This window comes from Vombatus ursinus, unplaced genomic scaffold (genome assembly GCF_900497805.2).
Source record: "Vombatus ursinus unplaced genomic scaffold, bare-nosed wombat genome assembly UNPS02014778.1, whole genome shotgun sequence".
NCBI lineage: Eukaryota > Metazoa > Chordata > Mammalia > Diprotodontia > Vombatidae > Vombatus > Vombatus ursinus.
The window spans coordinates 50,310,918-50,338,040 of NW_020954556.1; the positions used below are offsets into that span (position 1 = coordinate 50,310,918).

Consider the following 27,123-nt stretch of genomic DNA (forward strand, 5'->3'; position numbering starts at 1 on the left):
AATTAGCAATCATCTACTGATTCTCAGTCTAGTTTTCTGGAGTTCCACAACATACAAAAAGCAAAGGTTATCTTGGCAGAATTTCAAAGCAAAAACTTCCATAAAGTACAATGCTTATATCATATAGTACAGAATTTTATTCATTCAAAAAATATTCACTGAGCAACTAGTTTGGTATGATACTAAGACTATACATTATTGAAGACTTATTTTGTTGGAATGAGTGAAGTTATTTAACCTATCCCTCTGCTTCCCAGAATCACTGTACTTAAATTATCACAAATAGATCAGTAATAATTTAAAAATGCATCCTGGGATGGAGAGTCCACATCCATTAGAGAGGCAGCATGGATGAGTGAAAGGAGTGTCATACTTGAAGACAGGAGACCTAAGTTCAAGTCAGGGCTACAAAAATCATTAACTGTGAAATTATGACTCAGACTCTTAACCTCTCTGAGCTTCAGTTTCTTCATCCATAAAAAAAGGATAATACTTGTACCCTTTCATAGGGCTGTTATGAGAAAAGTACTCTATAACCTTCAAAGCACTATATTGATGTGAATTGTCATTATTATTACTGTCCTCCCTGAGTAACCTTTCTAAGAGCTTAAAATTCTTTTTGCTACAGTTTATACTCTTTTTCTCTCATTCTTTCCTCAGTTGATATAGAAAATAACTGATCAGCAACCTCTGTTGTAATAATCTGTCTTATTCTTGAAAACCATTATTAGATTGCCCCTTATCTTTCCTTTTTTTAATCTTTCCTCAGAGACACTATTTTTCAACACAGTCATTTTCTTTCCTATTCTCAGGGCTCACTCTAAGCTGATCACATAAAGCTTTGATCACTGCTAAGCATTATAGAAGGATTAAAAATCTCTAAATTTCGATTTTCTATTTGAGGTCTTCGATAACGCAAGGAAATCATAAAAAAGATCCCAAATATTCTTCTCCACCTGCCCAAGCACTACCAAACCCTAAAATTGTTTTTAGTGCAACTGCCTTATAAAGCTTAGCTTTTTCTTTTGAATTAAAATATACCACAAAACACATACTATGAATAGATATCCTTTGTGAAGATGATTTTTTTCTTCTTAAAAACTCATCATCACCTTATTTTATCCTCATTCAGTCATATTTTCCACATAAAACGTGATCTTTCTCCTTCACAAAGCTCCTGTAAAACTGCTCCTCCTTCCCTTTCAAAATGTACGCTCTTGTCAGAACACAAAATTAAACACCTCCAGTAGCATTATACAGTACAGCTGTGTCAGAAAATTAACTGAGTAAAACAGACATCTTGTTACTGCAGTTAACTGTTCCCTTCTCTGTTTTCATAATCATTTTAAAAGGTACTACCGTCTCCACTGCTTCATACAATATCAATGATTTCAGCTGAACTTTCTCTCTCTGTTCTTGAGACTCTATTCTGGAGATGAAAAAATGTCAAAGGGAAGAAAAAAAAATTTGATTTTCAGGTACTTGGAGAGTAGTGGAATTCAGAAAAGTCTTGTTTTCACTTTTATCTTCCTTTGCATCAAGGAGAACTTCACTTTGTGTCACAATCAAAAGCTGTAAGGAAAAGATTAAACGAACCTTCTGATTTGCAACCCACGAAATCCGTAAATATCCCCGAGTTATTTCAGATATTTTTTTTCTTTGTACTAGCAACACAGCAAGACCCAATGAAATCAGCAGGAGAATGTCCTACAAAACCTAAGAACTGATTCAGGTTGCTTGTTAGCTCTAACTATGCATGGACATTTTCAGAATGAATAATGAGATTCTGATAAAGTTGTTGTTCTTGGACAAGAGATAAAAATGATTTGTAAGAAAAAATCTTGACCAGAATGATAATTACCTTAAAGAAATACTGTATTCAGGATAAAACACACTTGTATACTGAACCCAGGCACCAGCTTCATCTTCCGTTTCCCTCTTTTTTATTTCTGTTATTGAAAACAATTTAAAGGATTCAAATCTTCTTACAGATACTTTTCGTAGGTGATCATCCAAATGTTTCTGCTTCAGAACCTTTGAGATAAAAATAAACAGGGAGTTCAAAGTAAATAAACCTATCCTCTAGTCAAGTGTTCAAAGACTAAGTACAATCGAGACGCATCAGGCAAAAAAACCCAAGTCAAAAATCAATCACAATAGCTAACTGGTTGAGAGTATTCACAGAATCTCAGCAGAATTTACCCCTGAGGAAAAAAAATCTGAATAAGGCAACATAAAAAAAAAAATAGCAGATCAAAACATTATTTACAGAAGTATTCCTGACCTAGAACGATCAAGATCTTCATCTTTGTGAAGCACTTTATCACAAACACAGAAAGAAAGGGCTAGAAGGTATTTGAGATCATTCTCTACCCCACACAGAAGAATGCTGAAGGTCATCTCAGAGCAGTATAAAAAAAAAAGTTACTTATAGATCCTTGGAGAAAAACATTCTAGAATTTCCCTTTTACAAATGGGCCATTCTAAAGTTTTGCTAAATAATTTTCACCTGAGGAAGAAACCATTACAAACCATTCAAAAGCATTCATTCCAAAGCAAAAATCAAATAGACCCCTCACAGAAAACTGATGGAAAACCAAACAGGTGTTCAATAGAAATAGGAAAGATCTTTGAGATAACAATTGTTTCATTCATTTCTTTTTGTATCTCCAGAGCCTAGGATAGGACCTTGCACATGTTAGAAATTTAATAAATGTTTAAGTGAACTGAAAAACATTTTCATAAATAAGGTAATACGGCAGATGTTATCCAAAGCAAATTAAATTTTTTTTCCAATACAAGATGACCTGTAGAAACTTAATCAACATTAACACCCAAATGAAAAGACAAAGATACAAAGTCACATTCAAAATAAATACATCAGAGACAAACTATACTTCCATCTATGCCGTAGATTTTATAGTTTATATTATAACCTTTGACCTGTACAATATATTGAAATTAAGTTACTTAATTTCAGTAATTAAATTACCTTGAATTGGGTCCAAAACAAATCTTATACCAAATTGTCCTGTAGAGAAAATCATGTCATGGGAAAGTTCCAATGTATAAAACATACAGAAATAAGATGATGCAGTAAGAATACAATATAAAACAGGATGTGTCAGTTTGGAAAGAAAGAGCATGGAAGTGTGGGAAAAGCAATTATACTATGAATTCTTTGATTACTGGCCCCTTGTCTGATATTTTTCACATGTGCTCACACACAGAGTGAAGAGATGTTCAATACATACTTCTTGATTAAATGCATTTTGAGTGAAAGATTAAGAGTCTCCAAACAAATCTGCCACATAATTTTAAGTATGAAGTGCTGAGGGGAAAGCCCTCTCTAACCCATACTCTTAGGCACCATGGTTCCCTTCCTTTTTGGCAAAAAGCAATTAGTCCTTCGCCTAGAATGCAAAAGTTTTCTCATGCCAAACATGTGGAAGCAGCCCAAAAAAAGGACACAGTGGAGTCTGAAGGGACAAGAGAGCACTTTGTTACATGGAGGTGAAAAACACACATCATCTAAGATCAAATATAAAAAGACCTCCCTATACGTCAATCAATAATTTATGCAATGAAACAGAGTGCTATATTTCACAGTGATGTTATGTGAATTCAAGTCATGGAATCCCAGAGTCTCCAAAGAATTTAAGTTGCAAAGGGTTGTAAAGCAGTTCATGTTGGATTGCAACATATTATCAAGGAGAGATTGAACAAAAGAAACAGCCCAGAGGATGTTATAGGAGAAATATGCAACATGAAAAGGAGGTGGCCCAGTCATAACTATGAGAATAAAGGATAACAGCATTCCTATATCTTCTAACAGCATCCACCACAACAGGAAGGCACCCAGTAACTGGATCAACTCCCTGAGGAGAATGTGTTGAAGCACAAGACAAGAAGTACAGAGGATGAGAAGTCATGGATGGGTTATGAAGGGAATAGCCATATCAGTGACATCCCACATCCACTGAAGTGTAAAAGCATAAATATTTATATGGTTCTACTACTTGTATCCTGAGAGAAAAAGAGTTTTCAGGACATCTGCTTTCAGAAGAAAATATCTTCGACCAGTTACTATATGAATAGCCCCAATCCAAGTCTCAGAGGCTCATTGTTTAGGTTTTGATGGCTTAGAATGAGGATAAATAGCAATTTTTTCTGTTGGCCAGAAACACATGAGGATCTTCTTCTCCCAGACTGATACCTGAATAATGGTAAATTGAGAAATCTTTTGTTTCAACTCTTACCTAGCCCCCTTGGTCATGGAATGGGCCTGGCCTCAGACAAACTAAGACCTGGGAAAGACCTTAATTTAGAAAAGCCAAGGTCACCCACTGCATCCTGGGCCATCTCCAGTCAACTTGACCTTTGTCTCGACACTGGACTTTGGTGACTCAGGAGGAGAGAGTGACACTGATGACTGTGCAGCTCTGCCTCATTTATATCTAGTGCACTCCAAAGTCAAGACGTCATCTTCTTGATGTCATTTGTCCTTTTCGAAGAACGAAGGACGACGAGGAACAACAACGACATTAACTTACTCTATTGCTGTCTTACAAAAGACATCTAATAAATATTGGTTGAATTGAAATTTTCATATCCTTAAATGCTAGTTTTTTTCAGATGAGCACAAAAGCAGTTTTTCACATTTGCTCCTTAAAAACATCAAATATTCATTAAGCTATGCAGATGAGCCATGTTGTTATTTCTTTTCTAACCTTAGAAAAAATCTGACAAATCTATTTAATGGTAGTGAAGATAAGAGCTCAGAAAGGTTGTAATACAACTGCTCCCTGTTTTTGTGTTGTCCTCCTACTGAAAGGTCCCCATGCATTGTTTTCTAAATAAATGAACCCTGGGAACCCATAAGGATGCCAAGACTCAAGAAAGCTAACAGGAAACCATTACTAAGTAAAGCAGCAAGGGTAGGGAATGAAAGACAAATAAACAGTGATCCAGAGCTATGGCCTAAACGAGCTGATTTCTCCTTCATGGACAATGAATATGGATACTCCTGGACTTAAGAATGGTGTCCATAATATTACAGCCTCATTCTTTGAGCTACCATCCCAACCCCTATAAAGATTACATTGATTTTTAACAAAGCTTTTTAATTCAACTCCTCTGTAATTTTTTTGCTTGTTATTTTAGTTTCAATTACTAACAATTGAGAAGACTTTAATTAAACTCTGGCTACATTTAATATTCTCACAAATATTTGTTTTTACAATATGCAATTTAAACATAACTTCTCTCTTTTAAATTCAAAAAGATACAACTCAGTGATATACACCTACCACACTTGTATTACCATAATCAACACCAAAAAATTTCTAAGTACCTACAAAGAAACAGCAATCTATTGGTACAAGTAAAATGACAAGTGAATGGAAGTTGTAGATTTCAATTCAACAAATGGAAGAATTTATAACTATTTATATAAACATTCTATAATCATTTATATAGACAGTTCCAATGAACCATCCAGCAATGGAGTAGGCTGCCTTGCAAAGTAGTTAGTTCCCTATCACTGATCATGTTCAAATATAGTCTATGTAGAATGCAAGCTCCTTAAAAGCAGGGATTTTTTTTTCCTTGTAGCCCCTGAACCTAATACACTACCTGGCACATACTAGGTTGTTAACAAATGCTTACTAATTGATTGGTTATATTGATACTAATTAATATGATTATATCTCTGACTATAATTATTTCAATAAAATTTCAATATTAGATGAAATGACATTGTTACAGACATCTCAAATTCCACATATTCAAAACAGACAGAACTCATTAATCTTTTCCCTAAAACTGACCCCTCTTCTGAACTTCCCTGTCTCTATAGAGGGCAACACCATCCTTCTAGTCTCCCAGATTTATAACGTCAGCATTAATTACCCTTGACTCCTCATTATCCTACATTCCACACATCCAATCAGTTGCCAAACCTTGCCATTTCTATGTGAGGTATTTCTATATATTTCTGTATGAGGTAGGGGACCCTTTCTCTGAGCCACACTAAACATAGCTGCCAAAGTGATTCTCCTTAAGCACAGAACATATCCCCTACTCAATAAATTCTAGTGGTTCCCTTTTGCCTCTAGGATGAAATATAAACTTTTTTGATTGGCTTTTAAACCCTTTACAATTTGGCACAAAGCCTCATATTTCTTTACTTTATAAATAATTCCTCTTTCCTTATTCTACACAAGTCAAATTGAACTTCTTGCTATTCCTCATACAGTCCTTGATGTTTTCACTTGGAGCCTTTGCACTGACTATCCCACTGGCTGGAATGTACTTTCTACTCACCTTGCAGAATTCTTTACTTTCTTCAAGACAGCTCAAATACCACTTTCTACATGATGCCCTTCTTAAGCCCTGGCAAGGGCTAGTGTCCTTCCTCCTAAAACTACTTATATTTATTTTGCATTTTTCTGTATACATGTATGTGTTTATGTATATTTGTATACATATGTGTACATGTTGCTTCCCCCAATAGCAGCTTGAGTGAGGAAACTGCCAACAATCATGACTTCAATCTGACTTGTTCTAACATCATTAATTCCAAATAAAGGGAAAGGTGGCAAAGACAAAGATATTAATGATGATTACCACCATTTCCTACAAAAGTTTTAACGATGTAGAAAAATCCCAATCAGGAAACCACCTTAGTCACAAACACTTAAATCTATTATAATTCTCATCATCAATGACAAGGAGACCAACGTATCGGCACTAACATGTCAGTCTCCAGTAGCCTAAACGACAAAGTAGAAATGGTGTTTAAGTTGAAGTTAAGAGAAATGATTAAACTATTATACATCAAGAAAGTGCATATATGGAACAGGCCAATCTTGAAAGCAAGGGAAGATACCAGAAGAATAGAAAAAAATCACAGATGACATTATTACTCAAAAATGATCAAAAGGGTATTGTAACTACCATATGCCTACTTTATCTTTATGAAATCTTTATAAGAATAACATACACAAATACATATATACATACTATATATGTACGTATGTATATATATATAAAGGATTCCTTAACGAAAACATGAGAAATCTTTCACAAAAGATTTTCTATAACACATGACATCTTGACAGTCACACAATTGTCTGAAGAATGCGGCAAATACAAGATGTTTGTTGATGAAAAAAAAAAGTATTTAACTTGTCAGAGAAAAATATAGCCTTCAAGGCTTTTCTCCACATAGGAATTATTATGATGCCTTGATAAATACATGAACAGAGATAACTCTATTAAACAACCCACTGATTAGTAACTTCAATTGAGGCATATGTCAGGGACACTTCAGCTATCCAAAGGTGTTTGCCATGGCCATGGAGAATGCAAATGGAAAGATGCAAACAGGATTGCTTTTAGGTCATGTGATCATGCACATGTTTCTGTTTGTGGAAGATAGCAACCTAACTGCAAAAAGCCCAATCAAAACACAGGCCCCCTACATTTAGATTACTCAAAATGGATTGTCCTAACAATCCATTACACAAAAATTTTTTTAAATGAAAAATCCCTACTGTCAAGACTATAGCATATAGAGTCAGGTGATCAATACAATGGGCAAGTATATCATTACCTATTTCTAGAACAAATGCAAGAGGTAGTTAGGTAGCTCAGTGGATAGAGTGTTAGGTCTGTAATCAGAAAGACTCATCCTTCTGAGCTCAAATCCGGCCTGAGACACTTACTAGCTGTGTGACCCTGGACAAGTCACTTAACCCTGCTTGCCTCAGTTTCCCCATCTGTAAATTGGGCTAGAGAAGGAAATGACAAACCACTCCAGCATCTTTGCCAAGAAAACCCCAAAAGGGGTCATAAAGACTCAGACGTGACTGAATAACAACAACAACATGACTGGACCAGGGGATGGGCCACTCGTGTCATAAAATTAAGTACAACAACTATTCCGCCGGAGTTATCACACTAGTATTCATGAAAGCCTCCAGCATGTGGAATAGACTCCCCCTGGAGGCAGAGTGGCTGTTTTTAATGAACCTTAGTTAACTTCTCTCTCAAACTACATTCTACTTATATACACAAAACTGGAGAACAAAATGGACCTTATGTGACCTATGAGTGTGACCTATAAGTCTGACACTATTGTAGAAAATCTTAGAAGGGGAAAAGAAAAACTCCACTGAGGAAATGGAAATCAATCAAGGAGACAGGAAGCTCCTTTTAGGACAAAGACTGGTTCATTTCTGTCTTTGCATCTCTAGCACCTAGCATAGTACCTCTTGGGCGTTTAACACATTTCTTTAATAAATTTGCAAACATGAATTCACTTTGTAAAGTACTTGAACAAATAAAGAAACTGAGGCCCAATGAGGCTATGACTTGCCTAAAAGGGCACAGCTAGTACCTACTACTGTATTTATTACAGTACCATACTCTCAGAGAATGTTACATCCTTTCCATAATGATGAACAAGTCAGCATATATCTCTATTTTTCATGACTAAAAAGCATATTAATGATATTTGAGATATTGAAAGTTATGTGCATTTGAAATGCAGTAAGAAATTTGCAATAAATGTGTCCCCTCTCATCCCTCTTTCCAGGCCAAGTCCCCTACAGCAAATGTCCTTGTGATAGAATAATGTAGAAAGTGACCCGCACACTGCATTCACAGAGTTGGAAAGGACTTTCTTTACCAGCCACTTAATCTAATCTGTGCCTTACTGAGAGCGCCCTCTACATCATCACCGACAAGTGGTCCTTAGACCTTTACCTGAAGACCCCTGGTATGCAGAACTTACTAACTTCTCAGGACACCTGTAGACCACTTTGCATTTATTAGCAATTTTTTCTTATATCTCACCTCAATCAATCAATCAACATACATTTAGTAAGGGATTGCTGCATGCTAGGCAATATACGAAAGCAGTGGGGAAACAAAATTGTTCAAACCAGCCCCTGTCCTCAAGAAGCTCACATTTTAAAAGGGGAATTTGTTCAGTTGTTTCAGTTACGTTCAACTCTTCACGACCCCATTGGGGGTTTTCTTGGCAAAGATGCTAGAGTGGTTCGCCATTTCTTTCTCCAGGTCATTTTACAGATGAAGAAATTGAGGCAAACAGGATTAAGTGACATGCCCAGGGTCACACAGCTAGTCAGTGTTTGAAGCCAGATTTGAACTCAGGGAGATAAGTCTTCCTGACTGTAGGCTCAGTACTCTATCCACTGCACCACCTAGAAGCCTAAAGGTGGATACAAACAAAAATAACTAGGTACATACTATATGTATACAGAGCAGAGAGAAAATCTCAGAAGGAAAGGAACCATCACCTAGAAAGAACAGGAAAAGCATCCTGCAAAACTGGGATTTGAGCTGCGTCTTAAAGGAATTTAGAAAAATAAAAAGTTGGAAGTGAAAAGGGAAGATGGGGCAGACATAAGGGATAGTCTATGAAAAAGACACAGAATCAGAAGATGGAGTACCCATCAGTATGGCTGGATGTTGGAATGTTTGGAGGAAAATAAACTATAAGAATGTTGGAAAAAGTTAAAGGACTTTAATATTTGATCCTGGAGGTAAAGTGGGGCAACACAGGCAGACCTATAATTTAGGATTATCACTATGGCATCTATGTGAAAGATGGATTGGAGTGGGGAAAGACTTGAAACAGGGAGATCAATTAGAAGTTTATTGCAAAAGTCCAAGAAAAAGCTGATAATGGCCTGAACGAGAGTAGTGGGTGAATGGGTGAAGAAAAGGAGGTAAATACGAGAAATACTGTAAAAGTAGAAATAACAAAATTTACCAACAGGTTAGATATTGGGCGAAAGAAAGTGAGCCTGGTAGGGACAACTAGGTGGCGCAGTAGATAGAGCACTGGCCCTGGATTCAGGAGGACCTGAGTTCAAATCTGACCTCAGACACATAACACTTACTAGCTGTGTGATCCTGGGCAAGTCACTTAACCCCATCACCTCACCAGAAAGCAAAATAAAACAAAAACAGAAAGTGAGCCTGGGGGACTGGAAGGATGGAGGTGCCATCAACATAACAGGGAGGTTAGAATGAAGAGAGGATTTCTGGGGGGAATGAGTTTTGTTTTGGACATGTTAAGTTTAAGATGCCTATGGGACATTCAGATTAAGATGTCTAATAGGGAGTTGGTGGTACAGAACTAGGGCTCAGAAGAGAGATTAGGGCTAGATATACAGATCTATAGATATATAGAATCATCTGCATAGAGATTATAACAACCCATAACAGCTAATGAATTCACCAAGTGAGACAGTACAATAAAAAAGGACTTCACGAGGCCTTAGGAAACACCCACAGTTAAGCAGCATGACATGTACATAAATAAATACAAAAAAAGAAAATAGAAGGTGATTTCAGGGGTAGGGAAGAAATTAACATCTAGACATATCAGGAAAGGCCTCAAAGGAAGAAAGTGCTTGAGCTTAACTCTGAAGAAGCTAGGGATCATATTCAATTAATATCACAAATATCCTATTTCTTTAAATAATAATAATAATAAATATGCTAGCCATCAGCTGTAAGGGAAGGGGATTTCATCACAAACAAGTCAGGTGATAGCAGTAAAAAATAAAATGCTTTATATCAAAGCTGATATGCTCACAGACAACACAAGCCAACCTGTACTTAAACATAAACATGAAATCCCATCTACAATATCCCTGACAAATGGTCATCCAGGCTCTGAGTGAAGAACTCTAAGGAGGGAAATAAGTACCTCCTAAGACAGAATGGCCGCTTCTGGTCAATTCTAATTGTAAGGAAGTTTTTCTTCCTGTGGACCTAGACTGGTCTCTGCAGCTACAGAGCAACACAGACTATGCCTATTTCTTTTCCTATATTACTGCCTCTCAAATATTTGAAGTCAGCTATCATGTCCCCTCTTATATACATTCTCTTCTCCAAACTAAGTATCATCAGTTCCCTCCACTGATACTGTTTTCAAACCCCCAACCATAATGGTCATCCTGCTCTGGACTTTCTCTAGTTTGCCAATGTCTTCTTAAAATGTGGCACTCAACACTGAACACAATATCCCGAAAGTCTAGCAACCAAATACAGGGAGACTATTGGGGTCCTTCAGAGGCAATCTAGTGAAGTAAGTGTCCCACACCATGGGACTTGGGGTGACGAGAGAGACATGAGTTTGAATTCCAATTCCAGCATATGTAAAAAGTCAAATCACTTAACCTCTCCGAGCTTTAGAAGAGGACCATTCCCTCTCTCTGCCAAATGTTGTACTACAGCTTAAGATGGACACAAACACAATGTTCAAAATAATTACTCTTTTCTCTCGGCCCGGACGGCGGCAGCATGGGTAAGTGCCATGGTCTTCATACTGCTAGAAAACCCCGAAGCCACAGAGAGACCAAAAGTGGCATGACAAACATTATAAGAAAGCTCATGTGGACACTACCTTAAAGGCCAACCCATTTGGAGGAGCATCTCACGCAAAAGGGATCGTCTTGGAAAACGTTGGTGTGGAAGCCAAGCAGCCCAATTCTGCCATCAGGAAATGTGTGAAAGTCCAACTGATTAAAAACAGCAAAAAAATCACTGCCTTTGTTCCCAATGATGGCTGCTTGAACTTTATTGAGGAAAATGATGAAGTTTTGGTTGCTGGATTTGGTCAAAAAGGTCATGCTGTGGGTGATATTCCTGGAGTCCAATTCAAGATTGGAAAAGTTGCAAATGTTTCTCTTCTGGCCTTGTACAAAAGCAAGAAGGAAAGACCAAGATCATAAAAACTGCATGATGTCTTTGCCATAGTAAAATATTTTCATGTAATAAAAATAATAATAGTAATAATTACTACCTCACCAAAAAGTGGAAAAAGGAGAATATTTACCGGGACATACAATCTGAAAAGTTGTTAGGTGATATATAAAAAAGTCAGATGCCATATACCATATCCTACCCCCAATTTATAAATTCTCAAAGTTACTTATACAGCTTTTTCTATAATAAGGCATACCTGTGCAGGAAGGTTGCTGAGAGGATCAGAGGATTATGTACAGCTTTAGAGGTGGAGGGACCTTAGAGGTCCTCTAGTCTAACCTCTTCACTTTAACAATGAGGAGATCAAGATCTGGAGGTTAAGTGACTTGCCCAGAGTCATACAGAGATGAAAGAAGAACAATACACACGGAAAGAGAAGGACAGGCCACAAAAAGAACCATGAGGCTACAACACAAGCTTCTCTGAGACCTCCTAAGGCCATGAAGTAGACTACTGGCCTCTGTTCATTCACTATGTTAGCTGCCAGGTGGCACCAAGGAAAACCCCAAAGCAGAAAAGAAATCCCAGTTCTCCCAGCTTTTTAATACACTAGGACTTAAACTCACAATAAGTGGTATGAAAATTATAACTACACCTTCCTAAGATGACACTAGAAAACAACAGTTTGTATGACATGATACCTAGTGGATAGTTGCTATACATTGCTATGGAGTTCTGTTGCCCAGTTTTCCTAAGCCTAAAAACAAAATCTAGTATCCTGCTCTTAGGACAAATTTGTTGGCTACCATCAAAAGTAATCATTCTCCTTAAGGATATCTTTCTTGCGATCAGTTTTTAATAGTGAAAATAAAAATCTGAAGAAAAAAATAAAATGGAAAAAGCAGGAAATAGAGTAAGTTTCACATTAACCTAAATATGCCACCATTTTCTAATCCACTTCACTAATGCCTTAGGTCAGAAGTGATTTCTCCCTCCTTGGTACTCTAATGCATTTTGGACCTCTCATATATATTTGGAGTATACTTCGTATTATAGATATTTTTGTATGTCTTTTTTCCTGTACTTGTTGGTTGCTATTCAGTTCACCCCACGGGGGGTTTTCTTGGCAAAGATACTGGAGTGGTTTGCCATTTCCTCCTCCAACTCATTTTACAGATAAGGAAACTAAGGAAATAGGGTTAAGTGTCCTGCCCAGGGTCACCCGGCTAGTAAGTTTTTGAGGCCACATTTGAACTCAGGTCTTTCTGACTCCAGGTCTGACTCTATCCACAGCGCCACCTTACCTCTACTAGTTTACCAGTTCCTTAAGGAAGGGGACCATGTCACACTTATTTATCTCCCTTGATGCACAGTACTTTGCACATAGCGATGGACTGGATGTGTGATTTCACTAATATAGGGAATTCCTGGGCAAGGAACCTCCCTCAACTAATGTAGGATAGCACTTTCTCTGCAACTTACAGTCTTAGAGATTTGCCGCCCTAGAGGCACTAAGAAAATGAATCGCAACCAACATTACACAATCATTATGTGTCAGGGTCAGAACTTAAAGTCAGTTCTTCCTGCTCTCTATTCATTGCAACAATCCTTGGCACAAAGCAAAAGTTTAATAAGCATCTATTTGTCAGAGGTGTTGTTGACAGACAGCTGGTTCTGGAGCCAGAAAGACCGGGGTTCAAATACTACCCATAATATATACTGGCTGTGGGCCAATGGCTGAACAAATAAATTACTTTAACAAAGACTCTGGGCAACTCTCAAGACTAAGTTGTAGACAAGATGTTTAACTCCACGGTAGAAGAAATTTCCTCATCCTGTAAATGAACGGGCCATATACCTTATTTGCTGAATGAATGAGTGACTTCAATGCCTCGACAACCATCATTATAAAAAGCAGTTGTCAAAGCTGAAAAGATGACAACAAAAGTGCTTTTATTGTAGACTTACTGTTCCTGTTACAGCAAAAGAATAGTAGTTAATTCCAATAGATCTCTATAACAGAACATTTTTTTGGGGGGGGGAGTAGAAGACCTACAATTTCACTGGCACTCCCTACACTATAAGTCCATCTACACCTGCTCTATAATTTATAGTCTAAGAGGGTTTATTTAGCAGGTGGAAAAAGAAAAGAAAAGGAAAAACTTCATTATTTATGACTACTATAACTTGTCATTTTGATAATCAACTTATACTCTACCCTTACTGCATTGATGCTAATGTGGCACACATGGAAACTAATTTTCTAACAAATTAATTTTGTTATTTTGGTACATCAGAGGCAATATGACAATAACAATGCCATTTACAAGTCACACTTAAAATTGAACAGCAAATCCATTTGGACTAACTATCAGTATATTGGCAAAGGAATGATATATGGCTTCAGAGCGACCTGAAAAGGTTCTGTTGTCAGAGATGAAATGGGACAACTGCAAAGGTACACAACGATAAAAAAAAAAAAAAAAAGCTACTTCAAACAGGGTGGCAATGTCTGGGAATCTCTGAGAAATATTTATAAGCAACAAAAACTCAAGTGAGCCTGTCACAGGTAGAGATGGAGTGGCTCTTGAACTAAGTTTGGGAGCAGCCAAAGGAGCACAGCCATAAGAACAAACTATAAAATACAAAACATGGTTCATCATGGACAATCTTCTCCTTTAAACAACCCAAAAGTGCTGTTCATGGTCAATGATCACCTCTTTGGCTATATTTGCATATAGAACCAAACAACAGCACCCTGACCACTAAATAAATAGCAGCAGCTCCCACAGATGACTCCCAGATCGACCTATCCCAGCCCTCATGTCTTTAAGATTCAACTCCATGTCTCCAACTGTGATGTCCCATAGGCATCCCAAGATCACAAAACTCATTATCACCACCCAATACTCACTCCTCCTTCTAACTTCTTTATCTCCTTGAAGGGACCCACTGATGGGGTGCTAATGATGGACCCAAAAAAGGCCCTGAACTTTCCTACAAGTTTCAGCAAGCCAGCCTCTGAACCTAGATCCCTGGTTTTTGCCTAAAGCGCTCACCCCATCCCAGGCAATAATCCTTTTAACTGCCCTTTCTTGACCCTCATTGTCTGCACCTGCCCACCCCAGGCTACTTGCCACTGCTTAATCCCATCCAGACCTTCCCACAGTCTTTCTGTATAAAATATCAATCTTTCCCCCTATTAAATTGCTCGATAAACCTGGTTACTCCGACTGAAAAAGGCTTGAGTGATCGAATTCTTTCGAGGCAGACTCCCGCCTGCACCCTTCTGGCATTTCAGGGTTCCCAGCACCCCCAAACCACAACACCACCATTCTTCAATCCCATCCTGTGAGAAATCTAGTTGTCATCCTTCACTCTTTTCTCACCTCCCTCTCACCATCTGTCCCCACCAAGTGCTGGGGATGGAAAAAAAGGCAAAAAACGGTCCTTGCTCTCTACTGGGGGAGACAAGCAACTATTAACAAACAAGCTAGACACGGGATCAAGAGGAAATAATCAACTGGTGATATGTGCGGCAAACTGGAGGTAATCTCATTGGGAATGTAGGTGCTCACTACAACCCTGTAAGGTAAGTGCCATTCCTATTCCCGTTTTACTGATAAGGACACTGAGGCTGTAAGAGGTTAAGTCACTCGTCCAGGAGAGAGCAGCTGGGAATTGTCTGGGGCAGGATTGGAATGCAAGTCTTCCTGCCCCCCAGATTCATGGCTCTAGCCACTGCACCACCCTAGCTGCTTCGGAATTTGTATCATTGATAAGACTCTCTGGGAAGATTATTGGAGGCCAAAGTCACCCACGAAGTGGTCAACAAGTGGGATAAAAGTTGAGAGAGAAGATGGAGAGTGAGAAGACACGGAGAGGCGAGGGGACGGCAACAGAAGAGGAGCCCGCGGTCAACAGAGACCCCAAGCGACAGAAAGGCGAGGGGGCAAAGTCAGCCTGATGCACCCAGACGTTAAGTGGGGACCTACGGCCAGGCTGGGGAGGGGGACACGGGAAGTGGGGCCGGCTGCGCCCCGGAATCCTTTTTCAGGGCCGTTTGTTTCCGGGGGGGGACTCACAGAAGAGATTGGCCAAGGCGGGCGCTTCGCGGAAGGGCGGGGAAGGGACGAACCCGAGCCGCAGGGCGGGGGGACCCTGGGGCTTACCTGCCGCAGTAGCTTCCACCTGGCGGCGCCCAGGTGCCCCCGAGACGCCGGCCTCGGCTCCCCGGTTACGAGCTGTCCAGCCGCTTCAGCACCGGCCCCTGCCGCCGGCGACTCCATCTCTGGAGTCTGCCTCCGTGTCTCTCCTGCCAGGACCTGCCTCCCTACCCGCCTGCCTGCCCGCCCGCCTCTCAGCTGACAGGACCTGCGGCTCCTGAGACTCACAGCCGTCAGACCACTTGGCTCCGGCCGCTGAAGCCGGCTCCTGCACGCGGCCCTTCCGGGTAAACGCGTCACCTGGGCAACCGCGAACGAAGAGAGCGGCGATCGATTTGTCACTACTTCCTAGTACTCCTCCCTTTCTTGGGTGGCCATCTTGGATGAGGGCAGGTCGAAGCCTGGCAAAGGGCTTTTGGCAAGAAACTGGAAGCGTGCACCTTATGTTGTCTCCGTTTCTCTGCTTCAGTAGTTCTGGCTCAAAGGAAATCCGGGCAAAGGCCAGAAAGTAAAACTGGAGTGCCCAAGAATACACAGAAAGTGAGCCCACGCTAAAGATGACGACTGCGGCGTCGGCGTCGCCTAAGAAAAGGAGCGTCGGTTGCGGGCGCTCCTCGACGCTGGATTGAGCAGGCCTGCGTCGGGACGGTTATCACGGCGGCGGCTGCTCGGAGTCGGCTCGCACACCTCCTGCCTACAGGAAGAGGCAGACCCCCCAGCTGGGTCCCCGACTCTCTGGAGTCTCCGTTTTCTCCAGATTGTCTTGCCCTGGGACCTCTTGGTTCCACAGTGGACTTGGTTCCCATCCCGGTGTGGGGCTCTTGGCCGCCGCGTGCTAGAAAGGGCTCGAACCCTGGACTTGCCTCACTCCTTGCCTTGGCCTCGGGTCCCTCCTGGCGTCCGGCTCCGGCCCTCCTGAGAGGCCCCCTGGGTTCGTGCCCCTCGTGGGGTCCGGAAGGGCCATTGGGAACGTCAGCTGCCCCCGTAGGAGCCGCCTTCCTCCATCCTGACCCTCCAGAAGCCTTCGTCAGTCAGCAGACATTTATTAAGCACTTACTGGGTGCCGAAGGCTGGGGACTATCATATTCGCCGGCATTTATGTGGCGCTTTAAGGTTCGCAAAGCGTTTGGACCTCACGTCAGCCTCGGGAAGTAGGTGCTGTTATTAACCCAATTTTGCAGATGAGGAAATTGAGGGGTTAAGGGACTTGGCAGGGTGCTATCCGAAGCGGGATTTAAACTCAAGTCTTCCAAATATAGCACTCCATTGCACCGCCTATTTGCCCAAGAAAAGCAAAACTATTCCATGCCCTCAAGGACTTTACTTACTGCTGCTGATGTCTACCAGCAAAGATGAAGTGGGTACAGAATTAGTCGGCTGAGGTCCAGGTGAAGAGTTTCAGCTTTTTATACCCCCATTTTTTAGGAGAACAGATTTTTGCCCCCGAATCTGAATCATTACCCCAGTTGTCTGTTGCAGAAGAAATATTGGCATGGTTCCATCCCACAGCCATCCTCTGGAGAGGCCATCCATTAATGCTTCTATTAAAGTGCTCCCGGTGCTTCGTTATGCCATATTGGTCATGCTGGGTTCTGGAAAGCTGTGCCAATAGGTCAAAAGCTCCGGCCAGCCTGTTATTCTGGAGACCCAAGGAGTCAAGTTGCCAGAGGTTCATCAACAAGTAGGGTTGGTTGCTTGACTTTTGGCCACAGAAACTTCTTCTAAAGTGTGAAGAGGTTTTGGCCTGCAACAATAGTGTAAATGCCCTAAATAAATCACAGATCTTTTTTAAGTTGAGTGGCCATTTACTAGGAAACTACTGTGTTCAAGACACTGTGTTCAACATTTTATTGGACAGCTGTGCTAACAGATGATTTGTAGAAGAGTAGTATTTGCCCTTCCTGATGGGGATTCTGGAGGAACCTAGACGCCACTAACTTCTTTTAAGTAATCCATCTAGATTTTTTTTTTGCCTGTGTAATCTCCCAGCCTATGTGGGGGGAGGGGAGGAGGAGGGGAGAAAAAGAATAGAGATTTTTGTAGTTTAAATAAATTTCCCTCTTGCGTTGAAAGGACATTCATTTGTTGTAGCCTGAACTTTAACATCAACATTTCCTCACTACTTGTTGCCCATTTCAATTCAATAAATGTTAACAAGCCATCATAAAATCTAAACCTGAAAGGGATCTTATCATTTTAGAGATGAAGAAAAAGGTTCAGTGGACTTGTGACTTGCCCAAGTTCACACAGATCAATAGCCAAATCAGGATTCAAATGGAAATCTGATTCCCCATTCAGTGCTCTATTCACTAAAAGGCACTACAGAATGGGAAGGAATTTTTCTATTTTGTCTTTTATCCACTGTGTCTTATACATAATAGGAGCTTAATAAATATCAAATTAAATTTTTTAAAAGATGACCCTGCCAACAAGGAATTTATATTTTATTGGGGAAGGGGGTTACAACTTACCACAGATAAAGGTAATTCGAGGATGGAAAGTGCATTCACAAGAGGGGAAGAAGGGGAGTGAAGACCAGACAGGGACCAGAAAACTTCACATAGTAGGTGGTACCTGAGCTAAGCCCTGGAGGAAGACAAAGATTCTGAGTTCGATGAGGAGAGAATTATTCCAGATTAAAAAATGGCTTGTGCAAATGCATGGAAGTAGAGAAAAGAATATGAAGTTTGGGAAATTCCTAGTTAAATACAGTTTGACTAGAATGTAGGGATGTGAAAGGGAATAACATGAAATAGGCTGATGCCAGAATGTAGAGCTCATAAAGGACATGCTAAGGAGCTTATGTTTATCCTAGACACAGTGCAGAGCCACTGAAGGTTGTTGGGCAAGGGAGTGACATGGTCACACCTGTGTTTTAGGAGGATTATTTATTTTGATAGCTGTGAGAAGGATAAATTGAGGGGAAAAACTTATATGTGACCTGTTCTCTGGCTCCCTTCTCTGTGTATACAAAATATGTGTAAAATCATGTGAATTCAAAGCAGTTTATCCAATGGAAGACCCAGATATTATGAGATCTTAGAGATACAATCATTTGTAACTTGTCAATTTTTTCGTAGGATGTAACTGTTCCAGTATAGTGTCCATGTGGTCACAGCCTGAGAGAACTGACTTTGCAGAAGAGACGCATCCACCAAGAAAGAAGTGTGTATCTGAAGGGAATTGTTGACCTTCTGAAACTGACACACACATTTTTAGATCTCTCTGAACCTGTTAGCAAAAGTTGTTCGTGGTACAGTATCTTATTCTTTACCCATTGGAGGCATGGTGCTCTAGGAAGTGGTATAAGAGCTGCTGATCTTCAGTGTTTCGAAAATTCACTAGAATTTCACTGTAACCAACATTCATGTCTAGGGAATTCAAAAGTCAGAACAAAAAGAGAACATTGACACCATGCATCAGAAAGTCAAATTCTTCCTCCAAACTCTGAAGTTTAGTATTGCTCGCTTTGGAAAATGCACACAGAAGCAGCCTCACAATCACCTCATTGATTGTTGCCCTTGGATAAACGTGAGAAAATGTCACAGCTTTAAGAGTTTGCAAAATAAATGCAAGAAATTGATATCAGAAAGAAACATCACAAGCCGGAGATTCTCCTATGCGGTATGAACTATTTATACTAATCTATTTGTAGACAAATTCTAATTAAGAGATAAAGGATTGACAGGCTGAGTTCTAGCACTATCTCTGAGTCACAGGCTCTCAAAGGTACCAGATCAAGAATCCCTAACAAGTGGCAATCCAGCTCTTGCCCAAAAATTCAAATGAAAAAAAAATGATGAGGATTTATTGGAGAGGCTGTAAAGTATTTTTAGTACTACTGCATACTGCTTTTACTGTCTCTGGTCTTGTTAGTTACACACTGTTTTATATAGAAGACTTTGTTTATGTAGAGGACAGAAACTGTCTTTCACTTTTGTATAATCATGAAGAGGCAGCAAGATATAGTGGAAAGAGCCCTGGTCCTGGAGTTATAAAATCTGCTCTCTAGTCATCGATAGAATGGAGTTAGTAACTTACCCCTGCATTACCTGCTTCACAGAAGTGTTAGAGCAAAGAACTTTGTAAAACCTAAATGTGGATTCTTATTTGACTGTGAGCAAAGAATGGAGTAAACCTTAAATGTGAAATGTTAGTGTTATTTGGTAAATATTTATTGAGTTATTATAGATATTTTGTTTTATTATTATAAACTCTTACGTAGTATAGTACTAGAATGGGGGAGTACCAAGGAATTAATTGCCAGAGAAAATTTAATACATACAAAATCAAAGCTTTAAAGACCAGAGATATGACTAGAGCCTCCAGCTATGTTTTTATTTGGTGTTTACAAGGGAGAGAGAAACAGGAAAAAAGAAGTAAACAATCTCACTCTAATGTTCTCCTCAAAGCCTTATGTTGTAGATTTGTTTCATAGGCAGTCACCCCTTACTATGAAGGCCCTTTGTTAGATCTACATATAAACCTTCTAACAGGTCTGAGATTGCTTTACACTAAATTCCAATCTCTCCTGAAGTGTTACAACCCAGTGAATATTATATCTCTGTCCTACAGGCATCACGATCTTTCATTTGGGTTTGTTAGGAAAAAATTTTTTTTAAGAAATGTGGAGATGGAGAATTAACTCAAATGATATTTTATATAACATTACAGAGGTATTTTAAGGATTCACTTGTATTTGGTAATTAAGGGTTTAAATACATTGAACCTTTATAGGATTTATATTCAGTGCCACACATTTAGCACTCATTTTATTTTATTTTCTTTTATGTGTGCAAGTCTTTTCTCCTCACCTAAACTGTAAGTTTTTTGATGATAAGGACAATTTGTGATGCATCTTTTGTGTTCCCCTGTTTCATGAGCATGGGCACATCTGTAAGTACTCAATAAATACTTATTAATGTTGTGGTATTTTCAAGCTTGAAGAGACCATACAAATCAGCTAGTCCAATTGCTTTTAAAAAATAATTGAGGAATATGAGGCCCAGAGAAGTTAAGTAATTTGCCCAAAGTCACACAGTTAATACCAGAGCAAGTACTAGAATCCAGGTCTCCTGACTCCAGTCTGTGTTCTTTCTACCCTGCTAGCTTTAATGAACTTTAATCAGTCAACAAGCATTTTAAGCACCTACTTTGTGCTGGGCACAAGGAATATGAAAACATATTTTTATCATGTTTGGGTCTTTATCTTGTATTTTATACCAGCTTTCCATGTTAAAATTGCTAAGAAGAGTAAAAATATCCTAATCCTTCCATTAGTTTTAACAATATGATACACATTTTCTCTTATCCACAGCACAGCTTCACTCATCCTCACTCCAGCTATAAGAGATAGGAAGGTTTGTATGATGCAATGAAACAAATTGACTTATCAGGGTATCAATAATATTAAATGATTCAGGATCATTAGTTATCAGGATATTAATCATATTAAATAGACTATTAAGGTACTACTGGATTTTTACCTATTTAGAGAGGTAGTGTCATCAACTTATCCTAAAAAGCAGTGATGATAAAAGTGTCATGTAGCTTTCAGATTTAAAAGCACAGAGTAGCTGTCAATAGAAAGAATAAAATAATTCACCTCAATAAATTTGTGTTGTTTTTGTGCGAGGGACAGTGCTAGATGCCACAGCTACAAAGAAAGATAGGACAAAAGACTTTTTTTCTTAGGATATTACAATATAGTGGAGGGAAGACATATGCAAATAATTATCACACAAGAGAAATCACTTTTATCTGAGAATGTATGGGAAGGAGGCAACTGAGTTAGGCCTTGTTCCAGGTATGAGGGGTGGTGTGAGAAAAAACCACAGACACAGGAAGGGGTCAAGAATGGAGACAAAGATCCCCGTTTGTCTAGACCAAGGGTGGGGAACCTGCAGTCTTGAGGTCGTTCTGTGGCCTTTTAGATCCTTAAGTGCCACCTTTTGACTGAAACCAAATTTTTAAAATGTGGCCTCATGATCCCCCTCCCTGGTCTGGACCATACCTCATATCAATAGGATAGAGCAACTTGAATCCCAGGGTCAGTAGTTTATAATTTAGTAGACATCTGGGAGCTACTAAAGGTTTTAGATTACTGGAAGATTACCAGGCAGTAATTTAAAGGATGAATTGGAGAGGGGATAGAATGGAGGCAGTTAGAAGGCCATTCTGATAGTCTAGGCAAGAAGAAATGAGAGACTGAACTAGGATAGGGGACGGAAAGGAAAGGGCTGACCTAAGAAGCATTGTGCAGATAGAATTGGAAATTGTTTTACTGATTGAGCCGACTTATATAATGCAAGGAAGACAAACTCAGGTGTGCTCCGAGGGAGAGCTTACTTTTATACCTGGGGGAGGGAAGGGTCAGTGAAGGAAAAGACATTGTCTGAGTTGGGACCTGAAGAGAAGGAGAGGAGTCAACAATCAATTGGTCAAACACAGTGATGAGTGCTGGGAATAAAACGAAAGGCAAAAATAGTCCCTGCTGTCAAGGAGCTTATATTTTAGTGGTAGGGACATTGTGCAAATAGATACATACAGGATATGCACAGAGCAGATGGAAGGTAGTAATCTCAGAGGAGAGGGCCTTTTACAAAAAATGAGATTTGAGCTAAATCTTGATGAAAGCCAAGGAAACTAAAAATAGATGAGGAAAGAAAGCATTACAGGCACGGGGTACAGCCGGTACAAAGGCATAGAGAGGAGACATACAGTGTCCTATGTAAGGGACGGCAAATAGGCCAATTAAGCTGGATTGTAGTATATAAGAAGAATAAGAAAAGTAGGAAAGGGCTAGGTTACAGAAAACTTTAAATGCCAAAGAGAGTACTTTATATTTGTTCCTGGAGGTAACAGGGAGTCACTGAAATCTACTGAATGAGGAACAGGAAAGGGAGGATATAAGCAAATCTGGGCTTGAGGAAAATTATTAACAGCTGAGTAGAAGATAGGATCAGAAGGGTGAGAAACTTAAGACAGGAAGACCAATTAGAAAATTCTTGCAGGCCAAGTAAGAAGTGTTGAGGGCCTGAATTAGGTTGGTGACTGTGAGTGGAGGAAAGGGGATGTATGGGAGAGATGTTGTGAAAGTGGAAAATGTCTCCATGGTTGTGATTCTGGGTGACGGGGAAGGTGACGGCACCTCAGCAACAGGAAAATTGGGGGGAGGGTTGGGGGGAAAGATAATGAGGTCTGTTTTGGAAAAACTGAGTGTTCGAAGCTTACAGGATATCCAGCTCACAATGTCCAATAAGTAGGTGGTGATACTACCAAGACTGGATATACATATCTAAAAATCATCTACATAGGGATGATAGTTTTAACTCATAGGAGCTGATGAGATCACCAGCTGAGACAGTACAGCGTAAAAAGAGAAGAAGGCCCAAGACAGTCTTGGGGTGGGAGTGGGAAGAGAAGAGGGAAGGCACCCACATTTAATGAGCATGACATGGATTAAAATACAGCAAAGGAGACTGAGAAAGAGTGATCATAGAAAATGAGTCAAAGATACAGTTATCCCTTCCACATAGTGGGGTTAGAGGTGCGGCACCCCAGCAATCTGGAAAGTCTGTGTAGAAAAATTTGGCCCTCTCTTTGTACCAGAGAAGAAGTCTAAACTTTTTTTCTTTTTCTTTTATGGGGTGTTTACAGTACCTTATTGTAAAATTTGAGTTAAATATTTGGTCATGGGTTATACTATACAATACTATACTATACTATACTAAAATGTATATTTTATGCATTTCTGAGTTTCTAAACTTTTTCTGTGTCATCTTTGCGTGTCATCTGCAGTTTCCACAAACCCCCCCCAAAATTCCCATTTAATTTCTTATGCCAACCCACAACATACCAAAACCTCAATGGGGAAAATCGAGATTTGGAAGGGAAACTTGTAATCCCAGGATATGTGTAGGTGACTTGGAGGGTAATAGTGCTGTCAACAGAAATAGAGAAGTTAGGGGAAAGGGTAGGTTCTGGGGAGAGGGTTATAAAAATTTAGTCTTCAGCCTGTTAAATTTGAGGTGTTGGTGGAATATCTAAGAAATCTAATAGACATTATCATCTAATAGAGATTAAGGGATGCCTGTAGAGATGATGATTGGAGCCATGGAAGAATATGTGAGTATAATGAAGAGAGGCCCAATGAAAAGAGTATAGTGAGAGAGTTGAAGTGGACCGGGATAGAAAGTGGGAGATACTGATCTTTACAGGGCAAGAGAAGAATAAAGAGCAGTCACAGACTGGAGGAGAATCAAGAGAATTCAGCTTTGTTCAATTGGTTATACCATAGGGAAAAATTAGCAGGCAGATATAAATTAAATCATGGTAAGGGCACAAACATTGCCCCAACTGCACAGCCTTCACGATCAATGCTGGGTTCTCATCGGGATCAGATTTGGGTTCATGGGTAACAAAATCCAGTTCACTTGGACGGCCCCTCTTCTGGCCTGCAGATCTATTTTTCATTTTGTATCACTGTCTAATGTTACAATTGCAACATAAGCTTCTAGTCAGCCTCCAGTTATATATATAAATATATATTTGTATGTTTTGTTTATATCTAAGGCTGTTATTTAAGTAGCTTAGTGAATATAGATGGTTATTCAAGTATCTTAGTCAAAATAAATGGTTTCACTTTCTTTTCCTCCAAAATAAATTCTGGCTTGTATAAAAATTCTGATGGTAGTTTCATTGATTAGGAAATGGGCCTGTACTGAAGTTTCCAGTATTTTGGGCAGATCTTGTAAATGATCACTTAATAAAAATTATTTAAGTGTTTATATAATTAAAATAAATCAGCAAGTTAGAATAATATAGAGAACTTTAAATCTCATTTGATTTTGATTAGGAAATAGTTTTGCTTCGATTTCTTCCCTTTGTCTTGTACTTTAAGCCAAAATCAGACAGGTGTAAATCCTAAAAGTATAGACACTGGATCTAGCTCTATAACTTTCTACCTCAGCCATGATCCTGATGTGAATCAGATTGAGTTCAGCCAAAATCTAGACTATCTCCCAAAAATGGAAAATGAAAAAGTAAATAACATATAAAGAAGATATTGGGAGCCAGAGGCATTGAGTTTTTTTATGTTTGTGTGTTGTCATATCTCATCATCGTAGCTTTTAGGCTGTAAACTCATCATGGGCAAAAACTATTTCTAGCTCATATTTTTGTACTATGCCTAATAAAATATCATGGGTGCACCAGTCATTCAATGAAGATTTGTTGCTTGCTGAGTTAATTATTGAAGGATGGATGGCTACTTTGGCACTTGTAATCGTGAGTATGATCTTTGGCAAAGATCCGTGGTTGGAAAGCTTGGCTAGATTGGTTTCTTCTACTTACGGACACTCGTTCCTAGACAGTTTTAATAGAATGTTAAACTGTCAGGCATATTATTCATCAGGCAGTTGAGATTTTTTTTCCCCCAATCTAGGACCTTGATGACATACATGTCCATTTATGTGGCTCTAGAGGTCAATTCAAGTTTTTTGTTTGTTAGGTCTTCTTATCTCCTTTAAGAACATTCATGGGCAGATTCTCATTCAGTAGGCACTTATTAAGCTTTCATTTGTGTCTCTGCTAATTTTCTTTAATTCTGCCATTATTTCATTGATTTTTCCTTACATATGGTGAATGCATTTTTTCAAAAATGAAAATAAAAGGGATGCTCCATTTTGCAAGGCAGTAATTCACCTTTTGAACAGATAAACTGTTCTGCCTTTGGCTGCTGCTTATCCCAACAAGGGAAGCAAATTATTGCTGATGAGGAGGTGGGGTAGGGCAGACTTCTTATGCGATAACTGTTTTATTGTGAGTAAAATGATGGTGAGCTTTTATTAGTAAAGATAAAGTGTCCTCCTCTCCCTCCCTGCAGCGCTTCCCTTTTCATACTTCAGTATTTGTAAAAACTCAATAGATGCCTCTAGCTCTCTTTCTCTCTACTATCCCACCCCTGACTGAGTGTTAAATATGTAAAATACATGGGATTTCTTTTTCTGCTTAATCTCCTGTAAACGTTGCCCATGGTGTTTCTGCACACTCTCTCAAGCGGAGTACGGGTCTTAGCTACACTTCTGCGTTCCTCGTCCTTTGGAATTATTGATGTAAAAGAGCACAGCAGTATTCTAGTTGCTGAGTGTCCTGTGCATCCTTTTTTGTTTGGATTTTAAAATGAGATTTCTACATCAACACAGGACTGTGGAAGGAGGATTTTCTCAGGGGGAGGAATTAAGAAAACCTTTCAAGAACTCTCAAACTACTTATTACTTCATTAAGTGTTCCTGGCATTGTAAAACTTGCATGAAAAGGAAACAAAGGATTTTTCTTTAGAAAGTACACAATTTTAGTAGTTTAAAATAATTTGATTGCTCTAGTAAAATATTTATTACAGAATCTTCTGAATACTGAACAAGAGAACACAAAATCCCTTTTAATAAATTACACGGATTCGATGGAAAGATTCAAGAAGAAAATAGAAGCATTCTATGACAAATACTTACTCACTTTGGACAGCTTAGAGGTCAGTAGGAAATGATTTATTTCCCTCCTTAAAAAATAACCTCCGGCACTGTAGGCCAAGAAGCAAATGTATGTTTAGCACCTAAAGACCCCTGGTGCTGTGAGCAGTCAGCTACATTTGCAGGTCAATGTTTTGTTGTTTTGAGCCAAAGGATAGTCACTGCAACACTTAAAATGAGTATGATGTGATTTTTTTTGTAAATGTTAAAGATTAAACCAGAACAAAGCTCAGAAAGGTTCTGAGTGTAAAAATAGTTGTTTTTCAGAGTTAGTTTTATACAATAAATAATTATGATGTTTAACTGTAATGTCTAAACTTGAGTTCTGATTTTTAAGTAGTACTAGTAGACCAGTGTAGCCATGTTATTTCATGCCATTAAATGCCATTAAAATAAAATTAACATTATTTAAACTGCTTTGTGATGCTCCTGTCTCAGAAGCATCTTTGGTAGCTTTGTTTAAAAGCATTGTACAGAGGGAAACACATTTAAAATACATTCTGGCTATGTAGCTTAAAACTAAATTATTTCATTGTCATCTTAAAATTGCCACAGTTAAGCACAGCTACTCACCCTGAATATTTTTCAATTAAACTTATATCTTAAATAATCATGTTTCAGGCATATACCCTCAAGCAGTGCTGTACAGTCTACTGACTTGTAACAATCTCTATCTCCTT

The 27,123-nt window shown here is 39.1% G+C and overlaps 2 protein-coding genes across 9 annotated transcripts in view; one reads left to right on the forward strand and one right to left on the reverse strand.

Annotated features, from left to right (window-relative positions):
* Window positions 1-16,998, reverse strand: part of CAMKMT (calmodulin-lysine N-methyltransferase) — a 502,405-nt gene extending 485,407 nt beyond the window's left edge. Inside the window, 6 exon segments of the mRNA XM_027865015.1 lie at window positions 1,862-2,034; window positions 15,921-16,127; window positions 16,129-16,257; window positions 16,259-16,392; window positions 16,480-16,936; window positions 16,972-16,998. Of these exon segments, the coding sequence (XP_027720816.1) occupies window positions 1,862-2,034; window positions 15,921-16,127; window positions 16,129-16,257; window positions 16,259-16,392; window positions 16,480-16,936; window positions 16,972-16,998 (1,127 nt within the window).
* The window catches only part of PREPL (prolyl endopeptidase like), a 51,942-nt gene continuing 41,393 nt past the window's right edge, over window positions 16,575-27,123 (forward strand). For 4 of the 8 annotated variants that reach the window (XR_003569381.1, XR_003569380.1, XR_003569379.1 and 1 more), the window contains exons 1-3: window positions 16,817-17,065; window positions 18,995-19,538; window positions 26,317-26,445. Coding sequence is in view for 4 of the 8 variants with exons in the window: in XM_027865606.1 (XP_027721407.1) it covers window positions 19,329-19,538; window positions 26,317-26,445 (339 nt within the window). In the remaining 4 variants the exon portion in view is untranslated. Of the gene's footprint in view, window positions 17,303-18,994; window positions 19,539-26,316; window positions 26,446-27,123 lie in introns of all 8 variants that reach the window. The other 4 variants (XM_027865606.1, XM_027865604.1, XM_027865603.1 and 1 more) reach the window with 4 other exon arrangements.